This window comes from Vicia villosa, linkage group LG7, assembly GCF_029867415.1.
Source record: "Vicia villosa cultivar HV-30 ecotype Madison, WI linkage group LG7, Vvil1.0, whole genome shotgun sequence".
NCBI lineage: Eukaryota > Viridiplantae > Streptophyta > Magnoliopsida > Fabales > Fabaceae > Vicia > Vicia villosa.
The window spans coordinates 122,363,109-122,388,978 of NC_081186.1; the positions used below are offsets into that span (position 1 = coordinate 122,363,109).

Sequence of the window (25,870 nt, forward strand, 5' to 3'; positions counted from 1 at the left end):
TGGGTAATCTTTCATTAATGTTGAAAGTAGTATATACAAAGAAGATAACAAAGCGATAAACGATAAACCAATTATGTCGATCCTTTGAATCTTCTTCCCCCTTAATCTTGAGCCAGATCAAGGTTATCCAAGAGCTTCACTTTGATTCCCTTCTGCAGTGTCTTGATTCCTTGAACTCCCCGTTCCTCAATCGTTACACTCAGCCGAATCCTCAATGAACGCCTCTTGATAAAAACCCCCAAGAACCACCCGTCGTGGAGGACAAAACCCGCAGATTTTATTCACCAACAAACCCCACAAACCTTCACCCACTAGGAATCTTCAATTCCGTTCCATGGACGTTATCGAACTCATCACTAACCCGCAACGCAAGAATGATTATGTGTAATTGTGTTGGAGATGATGAAGAACGAAGATGAGAAGCGTTTGTGTATCTTTCAGTCGTTGGTGTTACTTGAATAATTACCCTTGCACAATATATATGATTGCATAACAGTTAGAACCAAGAAAAACTGATTTTTGAACTTTCTTGATCAGTTAGGTCGACCACTTGTAGTGCTTAGGTCGACCTAACAGAGCTTGCAGAATTTTTCTCCCAGTTAGGTCGACCTGTTGAAGGAGTAGGTCGACCAGAATCCTCTTCTGATGCATTCTGGGGACATTTTCACAGATTAGGTCGACCTAGTTGCCATGTAGGTCGACCTAGCAGACTGATGTGAAGATTTCTTCATTTTGAGTCGACCTAAATGGTCTGTGAGTCGACCTAGCAGAGGTATATGGATTTTCCTTCATTTTAGGTCGACCTAGATTGACAGTAGGTCGACCTAACTGCTGATTTTCTGCATTTTTCATGTCCAGCTTGTGTTGAGTCGACTTATATGCATAGTGGATCACCTTGTGCTTTCATGAGTGATCAAATTCCTCCTTGTTGTTTGAATGCTCATTTGAGTTTGCCATAAATCAAAAACATCTTTGAGTGTAATCTTGTATTCACAGAGAGCATTCAAGAAATTCATCGAGGTAAGGGGGGGACTCTTCCTTTTAGTATCTCTTATGTGGTCTTAGGTGATAGGTAGATTGATGTATGGTTTGGTTCAATTAGATATTGGGATTGTTGGGTTATGGTGTTATAATTGAATTGAATTGATGATAATTGTGTGAACTATTTGGTTAATAATGAGTATGGATGATGTTTTATGGTGTATAATTGGATGTATGATGATTATATGCCTGTATGTGATGTCTGGAATCGTTTTTGCTGAAATCGCAGGGTCTGTCGCAGACTTGGGGTTTGCTGAAATCGCAGGTCCGCTGAGCGGAGGTCCCAAAGTTGTTCGCTTCTATTTGACGTCGCTTGAGGTCCGCTGAGCGGAGGTCTGAAGGATTTCGCTTCTGCCTTGCTCCGCTGAGCGAACCTTGCGGTGTGTGAATTTTTCCAAACTTCAAAATAACGTATCTTTTGATCCGTGAATCATTTCTTAGTGCCGTTTTGGGCGTTGTGCAAGTAATTAAATGTTTTATATGATGAATGATGAATATTGGTATTATCCGACTTTATTTCTTTAAAAACTCGATTTAATTACTCAATGAGAATTGAACATTGTGTGAATATGAGATAGGTATGACAATGTGTTTGATGTGATGATGAATTGGTTGTGATTTGTTATTATGATTGTGATGGATGCATGATTATTTGAATGATGTTGAAAACATGTACATACTTATTCGGTGATGTGGTGTTGAGATGAGTTGTTCATCGTGATTCGATGTGTTTTAAGTATGTTATATGTGTTTCATTCATATGCATTGATGTTGGATCCCGGTGATGTTTGGATCGTTGGTGGACATATTTCCCATTGTGTGGAAATTGTGTCGGTGGGCCGTATCTCGACGAGGCGTAGATCGGTTAGGTGGATTGATTCCACGGTTTATTGGTACCACATGCATAGTGTCAGTTGTGTCATATGCATTTCGTCATGATATGATTGTATGGATTTCTGTAGTGTGTTGTAATCTATTATTGTGTGAATTAATAATGGATGTGAATCTGAATATGTATAATTGGGTGAACGATATATTATGATGCTTGTTGCTTATGAATTACATAATATTTACTAATTATAGATTTTTATGAAATTAATCTACTTTATTAGTGTTGGATTATGATTCCATTGGATGTATTTGATAATGTTTCTTATTCCGCTGTGATAAACATAATTACGATTTGGTGAACCGTTTCCTAATGAAGCATGACTTTGAACTTAGTTGATATAATTATTTTAAATAATTGTGGCACCCTTGTGCATATGTTTTTACTCTAATTAATTATTAAATTTTCTGCGGGGTTTAGAAGGGTGTTACACCTTCTTCTCCGTACAAAAGGTCTCCGGATCCTTCTTAGCCTTATCTAAATCCTCCTTCGCCTTCTGGAAATCCTTGAGGTCGAAGTTAGCCTTCTTCGGCTTTCCTTCGGCATCCTTCAGAGATGCCTGAACCTTCCACAGCTCAATATCATGGGTGGTTCCCCCAATAGCATACAGGTGGGCTATCCTGATTAGCCTCATCACAACAAAGGCATCCTGATCCAGCAAAAGCCTCCTCCCTGGACGACCTATCTCCTCTAGATGAAGAAACTCGACCCGATCCATCTCCAACGAGGACCCCTTAAAGAACCGTTGTTCATGGAACACAAGGGGCAACACATATTTCCCTTGTCCCCGCTCTACCGTCAGATCAACCAGATTTTCAATGCGAGGGCGCTTCGGCCTTGATGTCGTCGTTTGAAGAGAAGTCTGTCCAACCTGAGGAGTGGAGGAAGAACCTCCTGATCCTGTCTGGCCCACGAGATCCCCATCCACAACACGAGCAGTTATGTTCTTCTGCCCTTTTTTTACCTTAGCCGCCATGTTCTTCTGCATACGCTCCTGAGGGTTCGACATCACACCTGAAATAAAAAACAAAGACAAGTCAATAAACGAGGAAGAAACGAGCTCACGTCTAAAGACAACTAAAACAACTTATCTACCTAAATAACCACCGATATCCTCGGTCATGTTGCACTCGAGGAGTTACTAGACAATAATCAAAATTGGCTCATACAAAGGCCCCCCATATGGTCGACAATAGGGCGACCACCCTTAGCCACACCTTGCACGACACCAAGTCCCTCGACAAAAGCCACAACCCTTTCATATCTGGCCAGGTCATACGCACTCAGCATACCCACCTTGACGGTGTAGGCGTTAGTGTAATGGTCGAAAGGCCCCTTAGACCAGTGAAACTTGAACTTCTGAACAAGCTGCCTCATCGGCCTCCCCTAGCAATTCAACAGCGGCTGCCCGTCCGAACCATATACATTTATATATATATATATATATATATATATATATATATATATATATATATATATATATATATATATATATGTATGTATATATATATATATATATATATATATATATATATATATATATGTATATATATATATATATTCTTCGGGGAGGAAACATTGAGAAGGGCCCTCTTTGAGATGGGCTTAACCAACTCGAACGCTCGGGAAAAAGCTATTGAGTTCGGATGAAACTAGGAAGGCGAGACGTGCAAGTAATCGAATACGGCCACCTGGAGTTTGGTAAAGGGCAGTCGGAGCCCCAACTCTCAATAACAAATATCATACATCAGGAATCGGTCGTCTGGATATGACGAAGGGGCCCTATCCTCCTTTACAGGAAAAATAACTTTCCACTCCTCCTCTCCAGCGGCTGGATCCGTCTCGGCCGCCACCATCGTAAATGCATCCTTGTTACATACAAAAAAATGAGAAGGAGTAACTTTTGACTCGTCGGACACCCACTCGTCTCCAAAATTGGCGGTATCCTCCCATTGGTCGGGGTCAGTTCGAGCGAAGGACGTCTGCTTAGACGTTTCATGACTCGCCGAGCTTTCTGTTTCCGAGCAGGTGTCCTCGCTCATAGTTTCCTCCACAGATTGATTAGCCATTTTTACCTAAAAAGCAGCTGAGAAAAGTGAATTCGACTTCAAAAATTAAATCCATCATTCCACCGCTAATCAAGTGAAAGGGTGTGCGCAAAGGCGACGAGGACGGCGTTCTCGGCCAAAACCCTTAACTCAAAACAGCAGGCAAAGAATATCAGGGACTTCCTCGGGAGACTAAACCCTAAGTTACCCCAGGGAAATGTCTCCCCGACTTCTGGGGTTTAAGCTTCGCATGAAGTTTGTCCTAAACCTCATGCGAACCACCGCACAAACCCAGGTTGTGACCGTTATTCATCAGAATATTCATACGAATCGCTCTATTGCGTCGACCATAACAGCTAAACAAAAAAATGGTGATACTCCGCCAGAAGTCGGCGGCGCCGGCGTTCGAAAGTGGCCAAACCACCGTCAAACACCAACACTCCACCGGAAAGCGGCCTAAAATTATGGTCCTCCTATCCTAAACCACATACATTATACTAAAATAACAAAACTAGAACGAAGAAAATAGAAGGAATAGGAACACTTACGTGGTCGGAAGAAGATCAACGGTGGTCGGAGCTTCACACAGTGGTTGACAGTGAAAGCATTGTCGAGCAAGGAGCTGGAGAAGAGAGAAGCGAAAAGTGACAAATGACTAGGCCACGAGGGAAACTTTATATGTAATATTTATTATTTCAATTCATCTCGTTAATAATTTAGATATTATTTTTAAGCATGGCCTAGTCATTTGTCCTTAACATTAGTTTGTAAAGAGATAGATATAATTTTTATAAAGTTTCCCTTAAACTCTAGCAATATTAATGTTAGTCTTGAGATCCTTTTAATAAATCCTCCCATGCTCACACTTTATTGAGTTTCGTGTGAGGATATAAAATGGTCTAATCCATAGACGATCTAATACTATATCAAGATTAAAGTTTGGCTTATAAAATTGACTTGTAAAATGAAGAATGTTATTTATGGCGGCATTTAGCTTGGGCTAGTCTCTTTTTTCTATCATGGAGAAATAATATTTTTAGCCATTGATATATCTATATATATATATATATATATATATATATATATATATATATATATATATATATATATATATATATATATATATATATATATATATATATATATATATATATGGCGTATCATATGAGAATGACATATTTATATGAGAATGTGAGAATAAATCTGAACCATTGGATTTTAAAATAAATGGTGGAGATTATGATTGAATCTTTTTTTTCTCTCTCTTACATTTTGAAATAAATGATGTAGGAGAGAGAAAAAAAGATTCAATCATAATCTCCACCATTTATTTTAAAATCCAATGGTTCAGATTCATTCTCACATTCTCATATAAATATGTCATTCTCATGTGATATGCCCTATATATATATATATATATATATATATATATATATATATATATATATATATATATATATATATATATATATATATATATATATATATATATATATATATATATATATATTAAAACAGACTCCAAAGTTTTTTTTGTCACATAATCATATTTCTTCCACATCAACAAAATCCTACGTGTCAATCTCCTAATTCATCTTTCTCTTTTTTTCATCATCTACTATCTACCATTAATCATCAAACATCAATATATCATAAATTAGTGAAATATAACCATTAATATATATATATATATATATATATATATATATATATATATATATATATATATATATATATATATATATATATATATTTGACGATATTAATATAAAGTTGAAAAATATTAATTTTATTATTATGCAAATATAAAGTATTATAATGAATAAAGTTATCAAGAAAAACAATTATAAATTAACTAAATGAAAACATCATAATTTCAAATTTTTCTTACCAGAAAATAAAAGTTACAACTCAACTAAACCAAAACATCTTAATTTTAATTTTTATTTATTTATTTATTTTATTTTCAATTTTTGAAAAATGACAATGAATAGGAATAAATATCATAAATTAGTGAAACATATTCATTAACATCTCATTAATTTATATATGTAAATATACATGATAATATATAGGTTTAATTACAATTTTACTCCTCCTATTTTCTCTAATTCATAAAATTAGTCCTCCTATTTTAAATTCAAACAATTTTGGTCCTCTTATTTTAGATTTAAACAGTTTTGGTTCCCATTTATACTATAATCATTAATATATGACTAATATACAAAGTTGAAACCGTGAAATAATATATGAATATATTTTTATCGAGAAAACAAAAATTATTATTATTTTAATTAAAAGTTATTATATCACACCAACTTTTTAGCTACAATTGTTTGTTTAAATTTTTTTTTTGAACTATTGATATTTGTCATCCGATGCTGATTAATTTGACTATGACTAAGACCATTTACAATAGTGGTGTTGAAAAAATTATTCAATAGTTGAATGAGAAAGTGTTGAATAAAGAGTTGAAAGTGATGTAGATTAATATGTGTTGAAAACATTCAACATGTTGAATGAAAAAGTGTGGGCCCATATTTATTACTTTGCAAAATTTTATTGGTTGTTGTGATTGTTTAAAATGGTGGGATTGGATGTTAAATTTTATTAAACAAAACCATTGTAGTGAGTAAAAATTAAATGAGTGTTGAATTATTATGTAGAAGAAAGAAAAGATGATGTGGAGAATAAAAAGTGAAAAAAGAAAGTGTTGAATATGTAAACCATTGTACATAGCCTAATATAATAATTGAACAATTAAAAATTAAAATGTTATATATTATCATAGAAGAAAAATCTTATAAACTCTATAAATTAATATTAAATATAATTATATAATTTTATTTTAAAATGCATTCGGCTATAACTATACGATTATGTTTACCAAATTTTTAAAATATTTTTATGGTCAAAATAGTTTTAAACACTTATGGTAAATATAAATTAAAGTTAAATTAATCTTAGTGTAGGATTATTATATCTGTATTATTTATAAAAGTTTTCCTATATAAAAAGTAAAGATAATTCATTATTATATTTAAATTATGCATAAATGTTTCTTCTAAACAATATTTTTTTACATTTCTTATAACATTCCGTTCTTTCTTCTATTTTTTAATAATTATAATAATTTACATAAATTTTAATATAATTCAATAAAATTAAAATTTAACAAATAAAAAACAAAACGTAATCATAAAATAGTCAAAACATAACATTGAATAAATTTAAGGGTTAAATATGTTTTTGATCCTTATAAATATCTCAATTTTGGCTTTCAGTCCTTATAAAAAATATATTGACTTTTAGTCTCTATAAAGTGACTTTTGTACTCATTTTTAGTCCCTGTAGAGAGACTAAAAATGAGTACAAAAGAAATTTTATAGGACTAAGAGTCTGTTTGGTAAGACCCAAAAAAGAGCTTTTAGCTTTTAGCTTTTCAGCTAACATTAATGAAAAAGCACTGTTTGGTAATGCTATTTTAGCTTGTAGCTTTTTTACTAGCTTTTAGCTTTTTTATCAAAAGCTATTTGAAGTAACTTTTGAGCTTGTAGCTTTTAGCTTGTGACTTTTTTTTCCATTTATACCCTTATTACTTTAATAAAATATTATTATTCTTATTAATTAAAATGATCATTTATGTCATTTTGTATCTATCAGCTAATGAAACAACTAATTTACCAAACACTCATGTTAGCTTATCAGCTACAAGTCACCAGCTAAAAGCTACCAGTCACCAGCTAAAAGCTATCAGCTATCAGCTACCAGCTATCAGCTACCAGCTAGTTTTACCAAACAGAGCCTAAAAGTCAATTTTTTTTATAGCGACTAAAAGTCATTTTAAGTAATTTTACAGGGACTAAAAACACATTTAACCATAAATTTAAACTAATTTTTATCTATGTATCGGCTGGTTTCTATTATTTTTAAGGGTTAAGTATGTTTTTGGTCCCTATAAATATATGAATATGAATTTTGGCTTTTAGTCCTATAAAAAATATATTGACTTTTTGTCCTATAAAATTACTTTTACACTCACTTTTGATCCCTCTACAGGGACTAAAACAGAGTGCAAAAGTAATTTTATAGAGACTAAAAGTCAACTTTTTTTTATAAGGACTAAAAGCCATTTTGAATAATTTTATAGGGACTAAAAACATATTTAACCTTATTTTTTATTACTAATAGGAAACCCGTGCGTCCGCACGGGTTCTGGTGTGGGTTGGACTGTGTTTATCAAATAAGTTTTTTTTATATCAATTTGAAATATAAATTTTTTAATATTTAAACAAAAAATATTATATTGATAAAAAATAATTCAAAAATAGTTTTTATTTATAGAATATGGTATAATATTAATAAGAAAATAATGTATCAAATATTAATAAGAAAATAATGTATTTATAGAATATGGTTTAATATTAATAAAAAATAATGTATGTTCTGAAGTCCAAAAATAGAATGATAAAAAAGAAAGAACTTTAATGTTGTAAAAAAAATAAAATAACCTGTGTGTTTGGGCAGATTTTTGTATGATTACCCGTGTGTCCGCACGAGTTCCCGTGTGGACTGCAGATATGTTACGACGGATTTTTGTATGGTCACCCGTCGTTCACACGGTATACACGTGTTACCAGTGCGTTTACACGGTACTAATGTGTTGTCCGTGCGTTTATACGGTACTGATGTGTTGCCCGTGCGGTCACACGGGTACTGGTGTGGTACGCGGAATTGTCACCAGTTTGTCATGTAATTTCAAAAAATTAGAAAAAATCAAAAAATTATTGGAAAAAAGAAGAAAAAAATGGATGGTAATATATACCTCACTTTTCTATATATTATGCTTAAAATATTGTATCTTAAACTAAAAATAATTTTAAAATAAAACTATTATTAACAAAAGTTAATAACCCCGTGAATTCGTATGGATTATAGTACGGAACCTCGCGTTCACATGAATACTGGTAGGGGAGACAAAACGGATCTGACCCGTCGAACATGCCCGTTTTGTCTGTACTTTTTCGTAGAGCAGAGTAAAGTTTTAGGCCTGCTCCCTTTAATGTGCCTCCGTCTCGCCCCGTTTTTTTTGCAGGTATGATCTTTGAACAAACTAATGTAGCATTAACAAAAACCGTTAAATATTGAAATATAGAAAAAGTATAATAGCATCTGTAAAATTTATAAGTTTATTATATATATAAGTTTATTTTTAAATATTTTTTTGACAAACATTTTTTTTTAAATAATTATCAATTTTAGAGTTTCCTGCAACAATAATTGTTTTAGAAATATCACTATTAATTATTTAAGTAAAAAAGTAGTACACTGATTAATGTAAAATAATTTTACTCTATAATTCAATAGAGAGTCATTAATCTATCAGGTCATCAGAGTTCTTTTTAAATAAAAGAATTATATGTCAAAATCCATAAAAATCGGATCTAAATTTAAGATTATATGTCATGATTTCAAAATATTAGATTGTAAAACATTATAAATATATTTGAGCTATAAAATTATTTTAAAAAAATAAAATTTAGTGAAATTCAAAGTTCAATATGTACTAATTGAAAAAATATCATATCATATTTTATTTTCTTTCTAGATGAAATTGGGTGTTACAATATAATACATTAGATTAAGATTTAAAAAGCAACTCTACCTTCTAATATAAAAAATCTACTTGAGTTTATACAAACCCACCTAGTGCTTATGTTGTCTGCGAGAGGCGTGAGACAGTGTGGACAGATTAATTTACAGAACATCATTCTTAAATATTCTTTATAAACATAAGTATATAACCATCCCCATAATAGTTCATGTTCCTTCACTTTATTATTAATATTATCTGCTGATTTAGCGATCTTTATATCATCACTTCCTCCTTCATTCTTCTTCTCTAACACTTTCTTTTTTTCTATTTTCTCACTTCCCTTTCCTTGCTTGTGCTTGAACTCTTTCTTCACTTGGTATCACTTTTTGTATAATCACCTTTTCTGTAACATTGCTCACATTTTCGCCGGCACCTTCTGATGATGGCAAGACTTCTTCACCTTCCTAAAATCAAACCTCAAATTTAAGTGTAATGTAAACAACTGAAAATGATAAAGAGTGTAATAAAAGTTATGAATATAGAGAATTGATGGAACTTCAATACACATGCAGGAGCAATACCTCAATACACATGCAAGAGCTGGAGAGATATTCAACTGAAAAACTTCAATAGACATGCCAGAACTTAACATTGGACCTGCATCATGGAACCGGAAATTTTGGTAAAACTTCAATGTTTATGTGCTTCAAAATTTCCAAGCATGGACTTATTAAAAAAGCATTATTTAAACTAAGTTAGTCATAGAGTTTGAGAGTCGTAAGGAGTTGCAGAAATTTATCTATCCAACTTTGAAAGACATGTCTCAAACAAAAGAGAACTAAGTTTCACCACGGGACTAAGTTTAACCGCATCACCGAATCGAAGAGAACCAACCAACACAGAGCAGCAAACAAACGATTCATACAGAAGCCAACTATAAACTCCAACCGGAAAACAACACTTACGATCAAACAGATACCCTGTAAGATGTGCGACGAAGAGGCCAAAACCATCTACACACTAATCCACTTGCACATGCACATCCTAATATCATCCAGTGTCTTCTGCAAGATGTAAAACATGAATGTTATGCCAACTTAAAGACTACACAAACATGATGTGGTTATGCATAGTTTGGTCCAAGATATAAATGCGACGTGAACTTTACTGTTTATAGAAAAAAATGAATGGGACTGATGACCTGTTTTAAATTCACAGTTTAATTCTGACCATTCAAAATCTTCACAGTTTAATTCTGCACATTGGTATTTCACATGATAGTGGGGTGAATGCTAATAAACAATATACTGAGGATGATAAAGGTGTAATTTTCAATTCTGAATCAGAAATTGGCAAGTACACCTCTTCCATCACTAACTTGACAGAATCGTCAATGACATTCATCAATCTATTATCATCTACGCCAGAATCGTCAAGTAACCTATAAATAATATTCGTAAGTCATATAACTTTGTAACTCCAGCATAAGCTTCTTTAACCGTTTCAATAGAAAATGAGTTAAGCCATAGTTTGTCAACACATAAAAGAAGTTAACACATTAAAGAAGTTTTATCAATCAAAATACTACGGCCATTACAATGAAAATGAAATATAATTTGAGACACCACCCTAAGCATCAAATCGATAGGCCCTGGCCGACATGAAGTTTGACCAATCCCATGGTGCTTCATCTTCATCAGAAGAAGCGAAGATTGGATGTTTGGCTACTCTCTTAGATCTCTATCTCCTCCTCTTCCTATTTCTCCTCCTTTGAGCAGCCACTGCGACTCCATGTAGGAGATGACCAATACCCGCTGGCTTCACATCAGCCTGAACAACTACATTTCCATTTGAAATTTCAGGAACATAATCTTTCACATTCCCAGTACCCTCGACGCGGTTAACAGTTACATTGACAGGAGGGTTTTGCATGTGCTCCATCATGGAAATAGGTGGAATGTGAAGTATGTGATAAGGGTTTGTGTGAGGATAGTGTAAAAACGAATTGACATCCATCATGTATATATAATGGTAGTGTTTTAAGGCTATAGGATTTGGAAAGTGGAAAGGTCACAATTAATGACAGTTGCACTATCCAATGATTATACCTTGGAATGTGCTATAATAAGGAAAGTGGAAAGGTGAAATGTAATAAATTATGGAATTTATGGTGACTTGAAAGAAGCCACAAAACCATAAACCATAATTATTATAAACAGGTTTATATTTTCGAGTCTGGTAAATCTCACCTTTAAAAGATTTATCGAAAGTCATATGATCGAAGGCAATATATTAAAACAACAATGTGTAAGCAACAAATTATCTGTAGCAGAAATACAACCTTAGAAGATACACACAAATTTGTCAATGCCGTCAGAGTAGCCTTTTGTCAGTCTTGAAGCCTCGCATATGGTCATAAGATTTGAAACTTAAACCCAAACCCGGTGAGATCTGAGCATTCAAAAAATCCGAAACTTTAAGATCGATATGGAGTCGCCGTGACTGTACCAAAAAATATTTTTAACATCAAGAGATGAAGTAGACGCTACAATCATCCTATCTCTTCAAAGCCTCTTTTTGCGCCCGCTCAAAACCTGAAACAATAAAGACTAAATCAATCCGGTCCAACCCAAAATTCGGTTCAGCCAAACTAAATAGTCTTTCTACCAAAATTCAGATCATGAAACGCAACAACGACAACCACCGTGTCATTCCTGCTTTTTATCAAACATATGGAGGGCAAGCTCAGACATGCCTTAAATCGAAAAACTGAAACTGAACATTCTGTCAATATTGCAAAAATAAACAAAATAGCAGCTCTCTTTCACCATCTCAACATGCTAAATCCAAAAACCATTCAACACATATTGGAATATTGGTTAGGTTTGTGATGTTTTGGTTTGTCAATGATAACATCAAATATGCAGATTTGAACATTTTCAATATCAAACTATATTCAAAGTAACCAACATGACATCAACCAATGAAAAAAACCCACATTACAAAAGACGATTGTTCACCCAAAATCGGCCACAGAAAAACAAACAATGAAACCCTAAGTTTTTCATTCTTCATTTTCCAGAAACCCTTCACAAATTGTTGGAAAAACAATAACTGTTCACACAAACACACAACCATAGCCACAGAGATCATAATGAAACCCTAAATGTTACCGTCATTTTCCAAATACATTAAATCCTTTAGAAATTTGTGTAGAAGAAGTAAAAAAGACAACAGATCCGTAGATCCAAAAACACAAAGAACAAAAATCACAAAAATCTCACCAAAGTTCTGGAACCATAAAATTGTCTTCATATCCTTCAACATATCAGTAAACCGGGCAACATCATCACCACCAAATCGCACAACATTCACCAATCGTTACTTCCACACTTTTCACCGAAGCATCCATGGAAGCGTTGAAGATAGAGAAAAGAGAAAGAGAGGGACGAAGAGGAGCAAGAAGAAGAGGGAAAGAGAGAGGAAGAGGCTTTCTGCAACTTGAGAAAGAGAAAGAGAAAAATAGAGAGGGACAGATAGATAGGAAAAGGACAATGAGAGAGGGAGAGATTTTGAGAATTTTGAAATTCAAATTAAAGTAGGTATTGATAGAAGAGAAAATGGTAAAAGATTATTTTAATATTAAAAGTGATGTCATATGTGTGTAAAGACTAAAAAACCAGCATTTTGTATATGTGTAGCAAAATGAGAAAAGGGTAGAAAGGTGTTTTCCACACCTATAACTTTTCTTATATGGTAGATACCATTATAAATTCTACATAATCATTGATGATGTCTTTAATAATTATTTATAAAATAAATTAATTATAAAATAATTAAAGTCCAACATAAAATAAATTAAAATGAATGCGTGGTTGACACTCTAGTTACTATTTAATATAGATGACTAAGACCACCTCCAGCGGGTGGTTCTTCAAATGGGTTTGCCAGCATGGCAAACATTAAAGACAACTTTTTCTTGGCAAGCTAACTCCACCTGGCCATCGGATTAATAGCATGCAACGGTTCTTTCTTCATTTTAATGTTTTAATATTAAATGTAGCCGTTGGTAACGACTAGTTTTTTTTTTTTAAGTTATTTTTTTTTATAAATATAGTTTTGTGAAAAAAATTAACCAACACAAATTTTACCAACACTTTTATTTTCTCTTCAATTTCAAATTTCTCTCTCACAATTTCATCATTTTAACTCAAATTTTCATTTTTGTTTTACTTCAAATTACAATTGTTTAGGTCAAATGGATCCTAATCATTTTCATTATCAACAAGCTATGTTCAATTTCATGCAGAATTATCAAAATCCTAATCCTCAAAATTCTCAAATTCCACCGATGCCACCATTTTCTACCCAAGTTCCACCATTTTCTACTCAACCATTTTCTACTCAAATTCCACCATTTTCTACCCAAGTTCCACCATTTTCTACTCAACCATTTTCTACTCAAGTTCCACCATTTTCTACTCAAGTAGGCACTGAAAAAGAAGAAAGGGTTGTTCTTAAAAAAAATCTCGAGAGCACTTTACAAGGGATGAGGATATACTACTTATCCAATCATGGCTCAATGTTTCAAAGGATCCAATTGTGGGAGTTGATCAAAAGGCTGAGAGTTTTTGGGTAAGAGTCGCTGCCAATTATAACGAGTATCGTGGGCAATCGCGGGAAAAGTTAAAGGGACAATTAAAATTTCGATGGCATCGAATAAATAGCTTGGTTCAAAAATTTGTTGGGTGTTACAAACAAGCTGTTAATGGAAAAAAAAGTGGGACATCGGAGAACGATGTCATGGCCGCTACAAATGCATTTTTTGCTCAGGATCAAGGTACAACATTCAATCTTGAGTATGCATGGCGATTGTTAAAAGATGAACCTAAATGGATGGGAGAATCGATTGGAAGTTCTTCAAAAATAACAAAGACTTATGCTAGTGAGGCATCATCGGAGAATCCAAATACACCTTCAAGTTATGAGTTTAACTCATCATCACCAATGGAGCGTCCAATGGGACAAAAAGCAGCAAAAAGGAAAGGTAAGGCAAAGGAAATTCCAAATGCAACGCAAGATGTAAGGAATTAAAGATTAGTGTCAATGGAAAGACTAGCTCAAAGTAAGGAGGACGAGATAGAATTAAAGGTAGTGCAACTAATGATGAAAGACACTTCTACTATGAGCGATAGTCAACGAGATATTCATGAAAAATATTGTAATAAGATGAAAAAAAATATGGAATGTAGTTAGTATCACTTATGTAAAATGGTCATTAGTACCACTTTTAATTTATCAACACCTATGTAACATGGTCATTAGTACCACTTTAATTTATCAACACCTATGTAACATGGTCATTAGTACCACTTTAATTTATCAACACCTATGTAACATGGTCATTAGTACCACTTTAAATTATAATAAATATTATGTCATTCAAACTAGCCGTTATTCAAACTAGCCGTTATTCAAACTAGGCGTTATCCAAACTAGCCGTTATCCAAACTAGCCGTTATTCAAACTAGTCGTTATCCAAACTAGCCGTTATTCAAACCATTATATATACTACCACTTATGTCATTGTTTTCTCATTCTCATCTTATTCTTCTCTCATTATTTACTAAAATGGATTCAGACGATTCAGATAATTACGATCAAGAATTTTGGGAGTTGGTTGAAAAAGAATTTATGGACAACAGTGATGAAGAACAAGAGGTTCAAAATGAACTTCAATCTGGAAGTTCCTCTAGGCCAAAGAGAAGAACAACGATAGATCGAGGTCGTGAAGAAGGGCATAATCGATTGTTCAATGACTACTTCTCAGAAAATCCATTATACATAGATGTTCAATTCCGAAGAAGGTTCAGAATGCATAGGCATGTATTTCTTCGAATTGTAGATGCCCTTGGAAATCATGATGAATATTTCCAAATGAGGGTCGATGCAACTGGTAAAATGGGTCTTTCCCCATTGCAGAAATGTACATCAGCTATTCGTATGTTGGCGTATGGGTCTACTGCCGACATTGTAGACGAATATGTTCGAATCAGTGAAAGCACTTCAATTGAGTGCTTACAAAGATTCGTTCAGGGCGTGAATGTTGTATTTGGGGCTGAGTATTTGAGAAAGCCTAACAACACTGGTGTTGAACATATTTTACAAATGGGAGAGTCACATGGCTTTCCAGGTATGTTGGGTTCCATTGATTGTATGCATTGGGAATGGAAAAATTGTTCTGTTGCATGGAAAGGACAGTTTTGTCGAGGTGATCATGGTAAACCCACAATCATGCTTGAAGCAGTGGCATCACAAGACTTATGGATTTGGCATGCTTTTTTTGGTATTGCAGGTTCAAACAATGACATTAATGTGCTAAACCAATCCAACGTGTTTAACGATATTTTGGAAGGACATGCTCCCAATGTGCAATATACAATCAATGGGACACCATATAACATGGGGTATTATTTAGCAGATGGTATATATCCTGAGTGGGCTACATTTGTCAAGACCATTTCAATGCCACAGGGAGAAAAGAAAAAGTTATTTGCTCAACATCAAGAATCAGCTAGAAAAGATGTGGAGCGGGCATTTGGAGTGCTTCAATCTCGATTTGCAATTATACGTGGCCCAGCACGTGTCTGGCACATGGACACCCTCAAGCATACCATATATGCATGCATCATATTACACAACATGATTGTTGAAGACGAACGACATACATATGGAGGTAATTTTGATTACTCTTATGATAATGTGGATGACAACAACTCAACAACCGAAACATTTAGCGGTCCTCATCCGAATCTTGCAACAAGACTACAAAGAAGAGCAAGTATTCGAGAAAAACAAGTTCATCGTCAACTTCAAGGAGATTTAGTCGAGTATATTTGGGAACGTTTTGGACATGTAGATGATGAAATTTAAGTTTAATTTATTATGTGATGTTATTTATTTTTATTATTTTTAATTATATGTCATGTATTTGCGATTAATATTAATTATCATTTTAAATTATAAGTTTAATTTGAATTTTATTTATTTTATATCAATTTTAATTTAAATAATTAAAATTATTATTTTAATTGCTATAAAATTTAATATGAATAAAATATTAATAAATAAAGTAAAATTGTGAGACCCAATATGGGTTATTAAGAGTTGCACCATTTGAGCGAAAAATTAGTTGAGTTTCTTCAAGCTTGACGTAATTTAATAGGTCCCACAAGGAACCCAAAAATGGGTTCACCTTTGAAGATGCTCTAAGATAAATGACTGGTTACTTGTCATCCACTTTTAATTCCAATTAATTTTTCAAAAATAAACAATCAATTTTATTAATATTTAAACGTTTTTTCTAATACTTATGTTTCACATCTTCCATCATCTTCATTTTCATCATCTTCATTTTTTTCATCTTTATCATCTTCCATCAACCAAAGATGAAGGTAATTTTTTGACAAGACTGAGCTAGTGAATTTCCAAAAGTATTTTTATATTTAAACTTTAAAATAATTCTACTTTACATCACTTGGTTTGGATACCGTGCCCGTGTTGCATGAAAAGAAATTACCGTATTTTGAGTGGAAGGTAGCAGATTCATCGTTTATTGAAGGTATTTAGAGCCATTTGTTTTGTTTTTTTTTAAATGATATTTATATTGTTATACAATTTTGTGTAAAAAAAATTAAGAATTTTTTTCATAAAAATTTCAAATGGAAATTTGGTTTCAATAGTTATTTTTAAAATATAATTTTAGGTATTTTATTTTTTTATTGAAACTTTTTGGATATTAAAATTTCATAAAAAAGTCACTTAATTTTGAAGTTATTTTAAATAATTTTTTATAAAAAATATTTTTAAAATACAATTTTTAAAAAAAAATTGTGATTTTGACTAAATTTTGGTCTTTAATAATCTATGTTTATGTTAAATTAGTGTTTTATTTTTTAAAAAACGAATATAAAAAAATTTATAATATTTTAAAAATTAATTTTTTAAAATCTATTTTCAAAAATACAAAAATATCCATTTTTTAAAGCTGAAATAAACAAATCCTTAGTGGGTTGGGTTAAATTGTTGTTGAGTGAAATAGGAGAAATTAATCAAATTGTTGATTCAAGCATCTCAAATGAGTGTCTAGATACCAATATAATGAAAAATGTTGCAAAAGTGCTTATGGTGGCTTTGAATGTCTTGAGAATGATCCACACAAGAGGCCTAAAATGAGAGATGTTAAGTAAGAAGGGCTAGTTCTTTCTATAAATAAGTTGTATATGTGATCATGATATTATAGTCATAGAGATATCCTTTTTGTTGCATGCATTGTGCTTCACCTTCAACATACTAATAGTAATGAGGCAATACTAATAGTAAGGTTATAATGTGATACTGTTCATGTTATTCTCGTATGTTTTTAGGAGGATCTGCACCACTTTATTTTCAATCTTGAGATGTGATGTATCATCAACATATGAAAACCAATTACAGTGAAAATTGAAAGTGGAATTTGTTTTCTTTCTCAAACAAATTATCAACTTCAAGAATTGGGAAATATCTTTAGGCACTATTAAATTACTAAGATAAATATTTTATATTTTATGCATCATCAACGTGGGGCTTTGACCCTTGCCATTCACAAAATTAAATTATATGACCAACGTCAAGCTATTTTATACATTTTATACATGTCACCCTTCAACTAGGACATTTTTATAAAATTATGAGTTTAAAGGTAGTGCACTGACAGTGTAAACAAATTTTACACATACATCCAATCAAAATCCTTACACCTGCCATGTCATATTAATTTTTTAAAATTAAAATTGTGTTTTAATTGGATGCATGGTTGTGATTGGTTGACAGTGTAAAAATATTTTACACTGTCAGTGCATATTCCTTTTTCTCTAAAATTATTACCGTCACGCTTGGATAATGAAAATTTCATATAAAAAATATTAAAAAAAATTAGATTTACCGTATTTGATGCTACATATCAAAAATTTAAAATTTTTGAGTATCGGATATTTCAAATTTTTGGTATGTAGTAACAATTAAAATTAATACCGGAAATTTAAAATATCCGGTATATGAAAAAATATCGGATATTTCAAATTTTTGGTGTGACTTCAGTTCATAAAAATGTCGGTTCAAAGATATAAAACATCATCTGCTATACTGGAAATTTCAGGTTTTAAAGAAATTTTCGGTACGCACCGGGAATTTGGAATTTTTGGTATTGATTTTCTACCTGAAGTTCGTGAAATTTCCGGGACGGGATAATGAATTTTATAAAATTATCAGAATTTTTAAGATCACTGAGAAATCACACCGGAAATTTTGAAATTTTCGGTAAATGGATATCGGAATTTGCAAAAAAACAAAGAATTTTTAGTATCGGTCAAAAAGAGGTACCGAAAATTTGTTTTTTTTATGATTTTGACAACAGTAATTTTTTTTTTTTCATTCATAAAATATAAAAGTTTTGAATAAATAGTGTCACAAGTATTTTGGGAATAATGTAAAATAAGGAGTGTCATGTATAAATTGGAGTGTGAAAAACTAAATTCTCTTAAACAATGATACAGAATAATACATTTTCCTTACGGGCCCTGAGTCACGGGCATGAAATTTTGTAGTCTAACACACTTTTCACAAGTAGTATTAAAATGAATGAGTTAGAAGTGTTTGAATTTTAATCAATAGATTAACTTAATCTATTAATTTATTTTGAAAATCAAATTCTTATAATCTATTAAAAAATTTACAATAACTTACTTTTTTTTTTTAATTTAACAAAAAAATTATTTTAAAAAAATTTATCTCTAAAAAATATTACTAGTAATATATCTTAAAATAAGAAAAGTTAATATTGAATATGAGCTGATAAGTCGTTTTTTTCAATTGTTGCTGATAATGATGATGAACTCTAGTACGATGGTCTTTGAATGTGTCCAATGGTGGGACGTGTACTTATAAATATTTCGACGATCAAGACAGTAACGATGGTAAGTATGAAGTTTAAGATTTTAAAATAGTATATACATGAGTCTTGTTCATTTGTTTAGACTTGATAATTATGATTTAGGGTTTAGAGATCCTAGGATTTTTTTTTTTGGATAATTGTCTCAAGAGAACGAATGACTTGAAATCCTATGGACTTTTTTATCCAACGGATAATAGAAGGCCACCCAACTAGGATACTCTAAGGAATATGTCCATCTCTTGGTCCACCTTAACTCCTGACACTTGAGTGACCCAAACTTCTATGGATTGTATCATGGTCGTGAAAGGAGCGGTGTACCCAAGTATATGTTGGCAGAGTCAAAGCATGTCTTTGTCTTAGAACGTCTTCAAAAAAGGATGAATTACGTGGATGATGGTCACAATTATGGCCTTCAATGGGATCCGACAAAGTGATTCCAATAAAGGGGTCTGGAGTACGCACCTTGTAACACCCCATTTTCTACCCAACAATTATATTAAAATCAGAGTGCGGAAATTTTTAAACATCAAACATGAGGCATTACATTTTCAACTTAAAACCACAAACAACCTGTATTTTATTTATCTTTGATACATAGCATTCGACATCTACAACTTTAAAATTATAATTCATACACAACTTTATTCAGCTAGATCAAACTTCAACTTATAATTATTCATCAACTTTTAATTCAACTAAAACAACTTAAAACAACAGTAATTACATTCTTATTATTCAACTTGGATTTCAACAGCTATAATAATAACACAGCAATAAAACAATAAATACAATCATGATCCCATCTCGAGTGCTGCGTATCAGAACAAGACACCAACTCGACTAACAGCTACTAAAGACTTCATAAAATCACTTCAAACTTTCACCGCTATCTTGAGTACCTGTCTATTTCCCATGGTAGGGGAAACATCAACAGAAGGGGTGAGATATCGAAAAATATAAATAAAAGTATGATAATTAATATATTAGATAGGAATCATATAATCATCACTACTTTCAAACAACGGTTATAATAATACTATAACAACAGCTAGTAACAACAGTATAACAACCATCTGCAACAACAATTATCACAATAATTATATTACCTATTTCACAACTCAAACCAACACAACTTATATCAACAGTAACTCATAACAACAGCATTACACAAAAACTCGAAATGCGACACAAACTATGCACATGTATGTGGTACCATTTGGAGCAGAACTCCCAACTTAAACAGATGTCAGGTTATCGAGGCATTTCAACAAGGCAAAAGCCTTCAACATGGTGCCATCCAGGCCAACTTAAACAGGTGTCGTCAAGGCCAACTTAAACAATGCAATGTATGTCATGCGACATCAACCACAACGACAACCAGAACAACAACAACGAAACAACAACTTGAACATGCAACAAATTGCATCAACGTAATTCAACATTGGTCATTCGACCTACAACTTAATCAACAACAACTTATAACCAACAACGTATTCCAAACAACACCGAAATCAACAACAAGTATTCAGAACAACACATTCAATAGCAACTCATCAACAACACAATTCCATAAACCGGAACAATTCAACCACACCTGAAAATTAACTTATTTGACATAATTAAAACAAACAAATCAACCAAAAATATCTACCAATATACCCGACCGACTCCGACAATTTTCAATTAATTTCAGTTAACTAATTATACCGCTTAAATCTACTAATTCGACTAATTCGGAACTGTTTTCAACATTTAACTAAGCCACCAATCAACAGCCTCTGCCAAAAGTATTCATGTTCTACTGATTTATGCTAAAACCTGCTATTTTTCCTTATCTCTGTAAAATATTTTCTGCAGCAATTTACTATTAGTAGTGCACCAATTATCATTATTAGGGAATTGTTATTATCATACTGCTCAATCCAATATTAGCATATTTCCTAATTCAATTATATATATACATTCCTCAGAGTCACAAATATTGTATCACTAATTTATACTACCTATTATTTAATAGTACTAAATGTAGGTACCGTTAACTGAAACTACCAAAGATCTGAATGCATATAGAATAGGACACTACAGACAAATAAACCAAACAAAGTAACAAACAAAATGCACCCACATGGAACAAGGGTGCCCGTCCTCCACAAGGGAGACGCTCGTCTCCTCATTCCATGGCCCAAGGAGGCGCCCGCCCTCCCTCTTCAAGACCATGAGACGTCCGTCTCAAAAAAGGGGGTCCCACCACCATCGGAGGCCCTCATCTCCAGATTGTTTCTCCTTTCGGCTTTCTTCCTAATTCCACCCAACTACATAGTCTTACTTGCGGTAATTATACATAATCCATACCACGATTTCAATCCCATCAACATATATTTTTCCAAACTCAATTCAATGCAACATATGCCAACAATTATCAACCACAGAGCAACTTCGTTATAAATCCAGATCAACCGATACACAACAAAATCACAGAAATCACAATTTAGCACATGAACATAATTTAGCAGTAAAATTATACAACCCTAAATCCCACATAACAACCATCATACAATCGGTTATATTAGTCGAACCCCACCCTTACCTTGTATAAGGAGATCACCTCTAATATCCGATTGAGTGTAAGCCTTTGCCTTTTCCCAGCAAATCTTCGATCGATTCCTCTTCTACCGAAACCTCGTTCCTCTTTGTCGGCAACTTCGTTTTCATGATCTATTATCCCAAAAGCCAAAACCTTATTTTCCATAAAAACCTAATTCCATATATCCTTTTTATTAATCCAATAAACCAAATAATAATATTTTCTCATAACTCTTAATTGGCCTATTATTTATACCTCTTTCTTTGCTATATAACACACATACAACTGAACCCAACCAAATAATATTATTACTAATATTATCTTCTTCAACATAATCCAACTTTATTAAGTCTTCGATAAACCGACTAAATAATTAAATTCCTCGTCTTATAATATCACTAATAAATCCAACTTCGATCGAATTTTCATATTAAATCCTTGAATAATTTATTTAAATAATTAAATAAATTTCTGGGTGTTACACACCCTAGACATCGCGTGTTCATATTTGAGCCTTTTTTGCGAACTCTTAGTGTCCGATTAAGATCTCTAGTTATTGTTGACCCATACCATTTTCAATACACGATGAGACATGTTCTAATCTTTGGCATCTTTTTCTTTTGCCTTGTGGACCCTAGTTTTAGGGGATGATAGTTTAGGTTGACAGGTGATTTAATTAATTATATGAGAGTCATAACTAAAATGATGATTCTTATAAAGAACGAGACCTCCCCAATTGATGTGGTGTTTATGCATTATACTAGTCTGTTTGTGGCCTTATGGATCCTTTTTCGCCAACCATTGGATTTACAAACTTTTCGTTTTATTAGATCATTGGAGTGCATATTTAAGGGGGTGGAACTGTTTTTATACTCTTATCACTTCTCATTCCTTTGATCATGGTTCCTTCCTTGCTTGTTATCTCCCATTATTCCTCTCGAACTGAGGCGTCATTCTAACTATTATTCCTCTCGAACTAAGAAGCCATTCTCACTGCTTCTTTAAATTCTATCTCAAACTAGTTTCTTGTCTTAATCCATTGGCCAATTTTAGTTTCATTTATGTATTTTGCTTCAATTTATTGCTTTACGAACATATTTGTGTTTGTGTGCATGCCTCTTCCTTGAGTGGAGACGCCTCCTTCGTGGACGTGAATATCCCAAGTGTTGCCTTAATTTTTTCTATACCCAATTCATTATTAAATTGCTTCCATGAATTATGGTTTATGAATTACCCCTCAAATTGATCATCTAGCATGAAAAATGGGGAGAATGTTTTGTTGTTCAACCCTTTCACATTGAGTGAGTGGGTGGGTAGACATGGTCTTTTCCTCAGACCCGCTCTTTACCTTTGAGCGGACAACAAATGATGGTCAAAATGATCAAGTACCATCTAGACAGTCTGATCATGGATACTTAGGCAACTATCTAACATAATTATGTGAAGTTGGAATATATGGGGACAACTTCCATTTAATTCGGGTCGTTTGATTCAACTTTTATACATTTTATTCATGAATATGGGGACTCTCTGAGATTGGGCATGAGAGACCTTATCCACCTCTGACAATATTCAGAGCAAATACTTGGGATAATCCTCCCTTATGTATGACATAGTGTTCAATGAGATGGGAGTATCCCTTTACTTCAAATTGTTTGAGAAGTCTTTAATATTTTCTCCATAGTTTATGAGGTATTTAATGCTAGCGACCCTCAAGGGCTTATATAATTCAATTAATCCTCAAGAGTTTTTTTAGGTATTCACTAATTCTCTTAAAAACTTCAATTTCACATATGTCGTAATTCGATACCTGGTCAATGAGGTCCATAAAGGGGTTTGTGGTCGTGTTTCGAAGGAGAATTATGGGTTAATAATAATTCACCCCTCTGTAATGTTAGCGAATTTTGCTTTTCCCCTCCCTACCTTTTGGCAACGGTTTTTCAAAAAAAATTGTTGCCTAAACCTTCCTTTGGCAACGGTGGAGGGTAAACCGAAACACGCTCATATTACAGGGGGTAAATTACTATTAACCCATAATATTATTATTGCTTAATATCTTCTTTTCGTGTAAGTTAATTCTCTTTTGAAAACATAAGGAGTCAACACCATAAGAGGTGCTCAGAATACCAATACAACCAAAATCCTCATCCTTAAAAAGGATGGCCAAAATGAGTTTAGGTGACAAAGAATGCCACCAAAGTAACATAATTATACATCAAATAAAAGAACTAACAATTCATAAGTGAACTTAAAAAAAAATCGGACTACAAAACATAACCAACTATCAATCATCATCCTGCTCGTGATCAACATTATCTTGCTCTATATCATTATCACCGTCCTGATCCATCGGAGCTGCCCCTCCCTAAAAAATGGTTTGTCCTCAGACCAATTGCAATAAGCATCATACTCTTGACGGGTCGGAAAAGTAGGGACCTCCTTTGGATTATACTGATGGCAGTAAAGCATCTACAAAGAATCATGGATAAAAGATTGGGACCTCCGATTAGCATCGAAGTATGCCCAATTATAGATGCACGCCATTTGCTCATTATATATAGAAGGATTAGCCGGAGGAGCCATGGCCTCGTGTTGAGGCACTCTTGCACCCGCAAGCCTCGGAGCACAATGCCTACCCATATACTCATCATCAACTTTGCTCATAATGGTCAAGTGAATCATAGGAGAAATCTCTACACCAGCTCTATGACAAAGGCTCATGATCAATCCCAGATTAGTCAATTGTGTAGATATTTTCTTGTTGGCTGCATTTGTGGTAAAACATACATGGGTGTTTAATGTCTTGACTGATGTCATGACGTGTTTTATATTGTGTTATGCAGGCTGCATATGTGTTAAGCTAATACAGGTTCTATTAATGTCATGACCGATGTCATGACATCCTTGTCTGACAGCAGGAGCTGTTATGTTTTATTAATTGTGTTTCCTGATTTCTCTCAATCTACAATTTAGGAAACCTTTTATTGTGAGCTGAATAATTCGCCTAGAAGATTTCACTGACAGCACATTCTGTAACAACCAGGTGGCATGTAAATTAGGTTAATTTGGTTAACCCTAATTTGATTCTAAAAAAGCCCAAGGCCTAAGAGGTGCATATAAAAAGTCTGTAATCCTAATTTGGAACGCAGAGAGAAAGATTGTTAATTGTGAAGAACCGTAGTTCTGTAGCTGTGTGTCTTTAGTCTTTTGTACTCCAATCAATTGTCTTGTGATGATTGTATTGGAATAGGTTGTTTATGTATTTTGTCACTCTAAGCTTTTAAGCACGAGTGTGTGTCTCTTGATTGAAGCTTTTAAGCAGATCAAGGTGTGTTTTTGAAGCGTGTCTTCTCTCTCAATTTGTGTTATGTTTATTTGTAATCAATGTTGTGATTGAGGGAAGCGAGTGGAGATACTCAGGTCTAGGAATTTATTGGAATTACATTTGGTAGGTCTTAAGTGAGGAGTTGTAAACGGGGTAGTTTAACTCCGAATTAATTCTGCTTATATTGGATTCCCTCCCTGGCTTGATAGCCCCCAGAGTAGGTTGTTTGAACCGAACTGGGTAAACAATTATGTGTGTTCTTTATTGTTTTATGTTGTGCTATGCTGTCTTTAATTATTCTGTGTTATTTTGGATGTCATAACATCCAGCCCGACATTGCGTGTGAGGTTACTAGAATTTTCAAATTGGGTTGGGGATTTAGTACCAAAAGCATGG

At 33.2% G+C, this 25,870-nt stretch overlaps 2 protein-coding genes across 2 annotated transcripts; both read left to right on the forward strand.

The window, feature by feature from the left end:
* The first annotated feature begins 13,832 nt into the window (after positions 1-13,832).
* On the forward strand, positions 13,833-14,668 carry LOC131620116 (glutathione S-transferase T3-like). Its single transcript, XM_058891134.1, has 2 exons — positions 13,833-14,060; positions 14,168-14,668. The coding sequence occupies exons 1-2, from the start codon at positions 13,833-13,835 to the stop codon at positions 14,666-14,668; spliced, it is 729 nt and encodes a 242-aa protein (XP_058747117.1).
* Positions 14,669-15,205: 537 nt separating this feature from the next.
* LOC131620117 (uncharacterized) lies at positions 15,206-16,507 on the forward strand. The gene has a single exon (XM_058891135.1). It carries the CDS (start codon positions 15,206-15,208, stop codon positions 16,505-16,507), a length of 1,302 nt encoding a protein of 433 aa, XP_058747118.1.
* Positions 16,508-25,870: the final 9,363 nt, after the last annotated feature.

What these genes read in the sequence shown, in the direction of transcription:
- LOC131620116 (XM_058891134.1), top strand. Translation starts at nt 13,833, where the DNA reads ATGGATCCTAATCATTTTCATTATCAACAAGCTATGTTCAATTTCATG. An exon ending in TTCCACCATTTTCTACTCAA is followed by an intron (nt 14,061 to 14,167) that starts GTAGGCACTGAA and finishes AATGTTTCAAAG; the next exon opens with GATCCAATTGTGGGAGTTGA.
- LOC131620117 (XM_058891135.1), top strand. Translation starts at nt 15,206, where the DNA reads ATGGATTCAGACGATTCAGATAATTACGATCAAGAATTTTGGGAGTTG.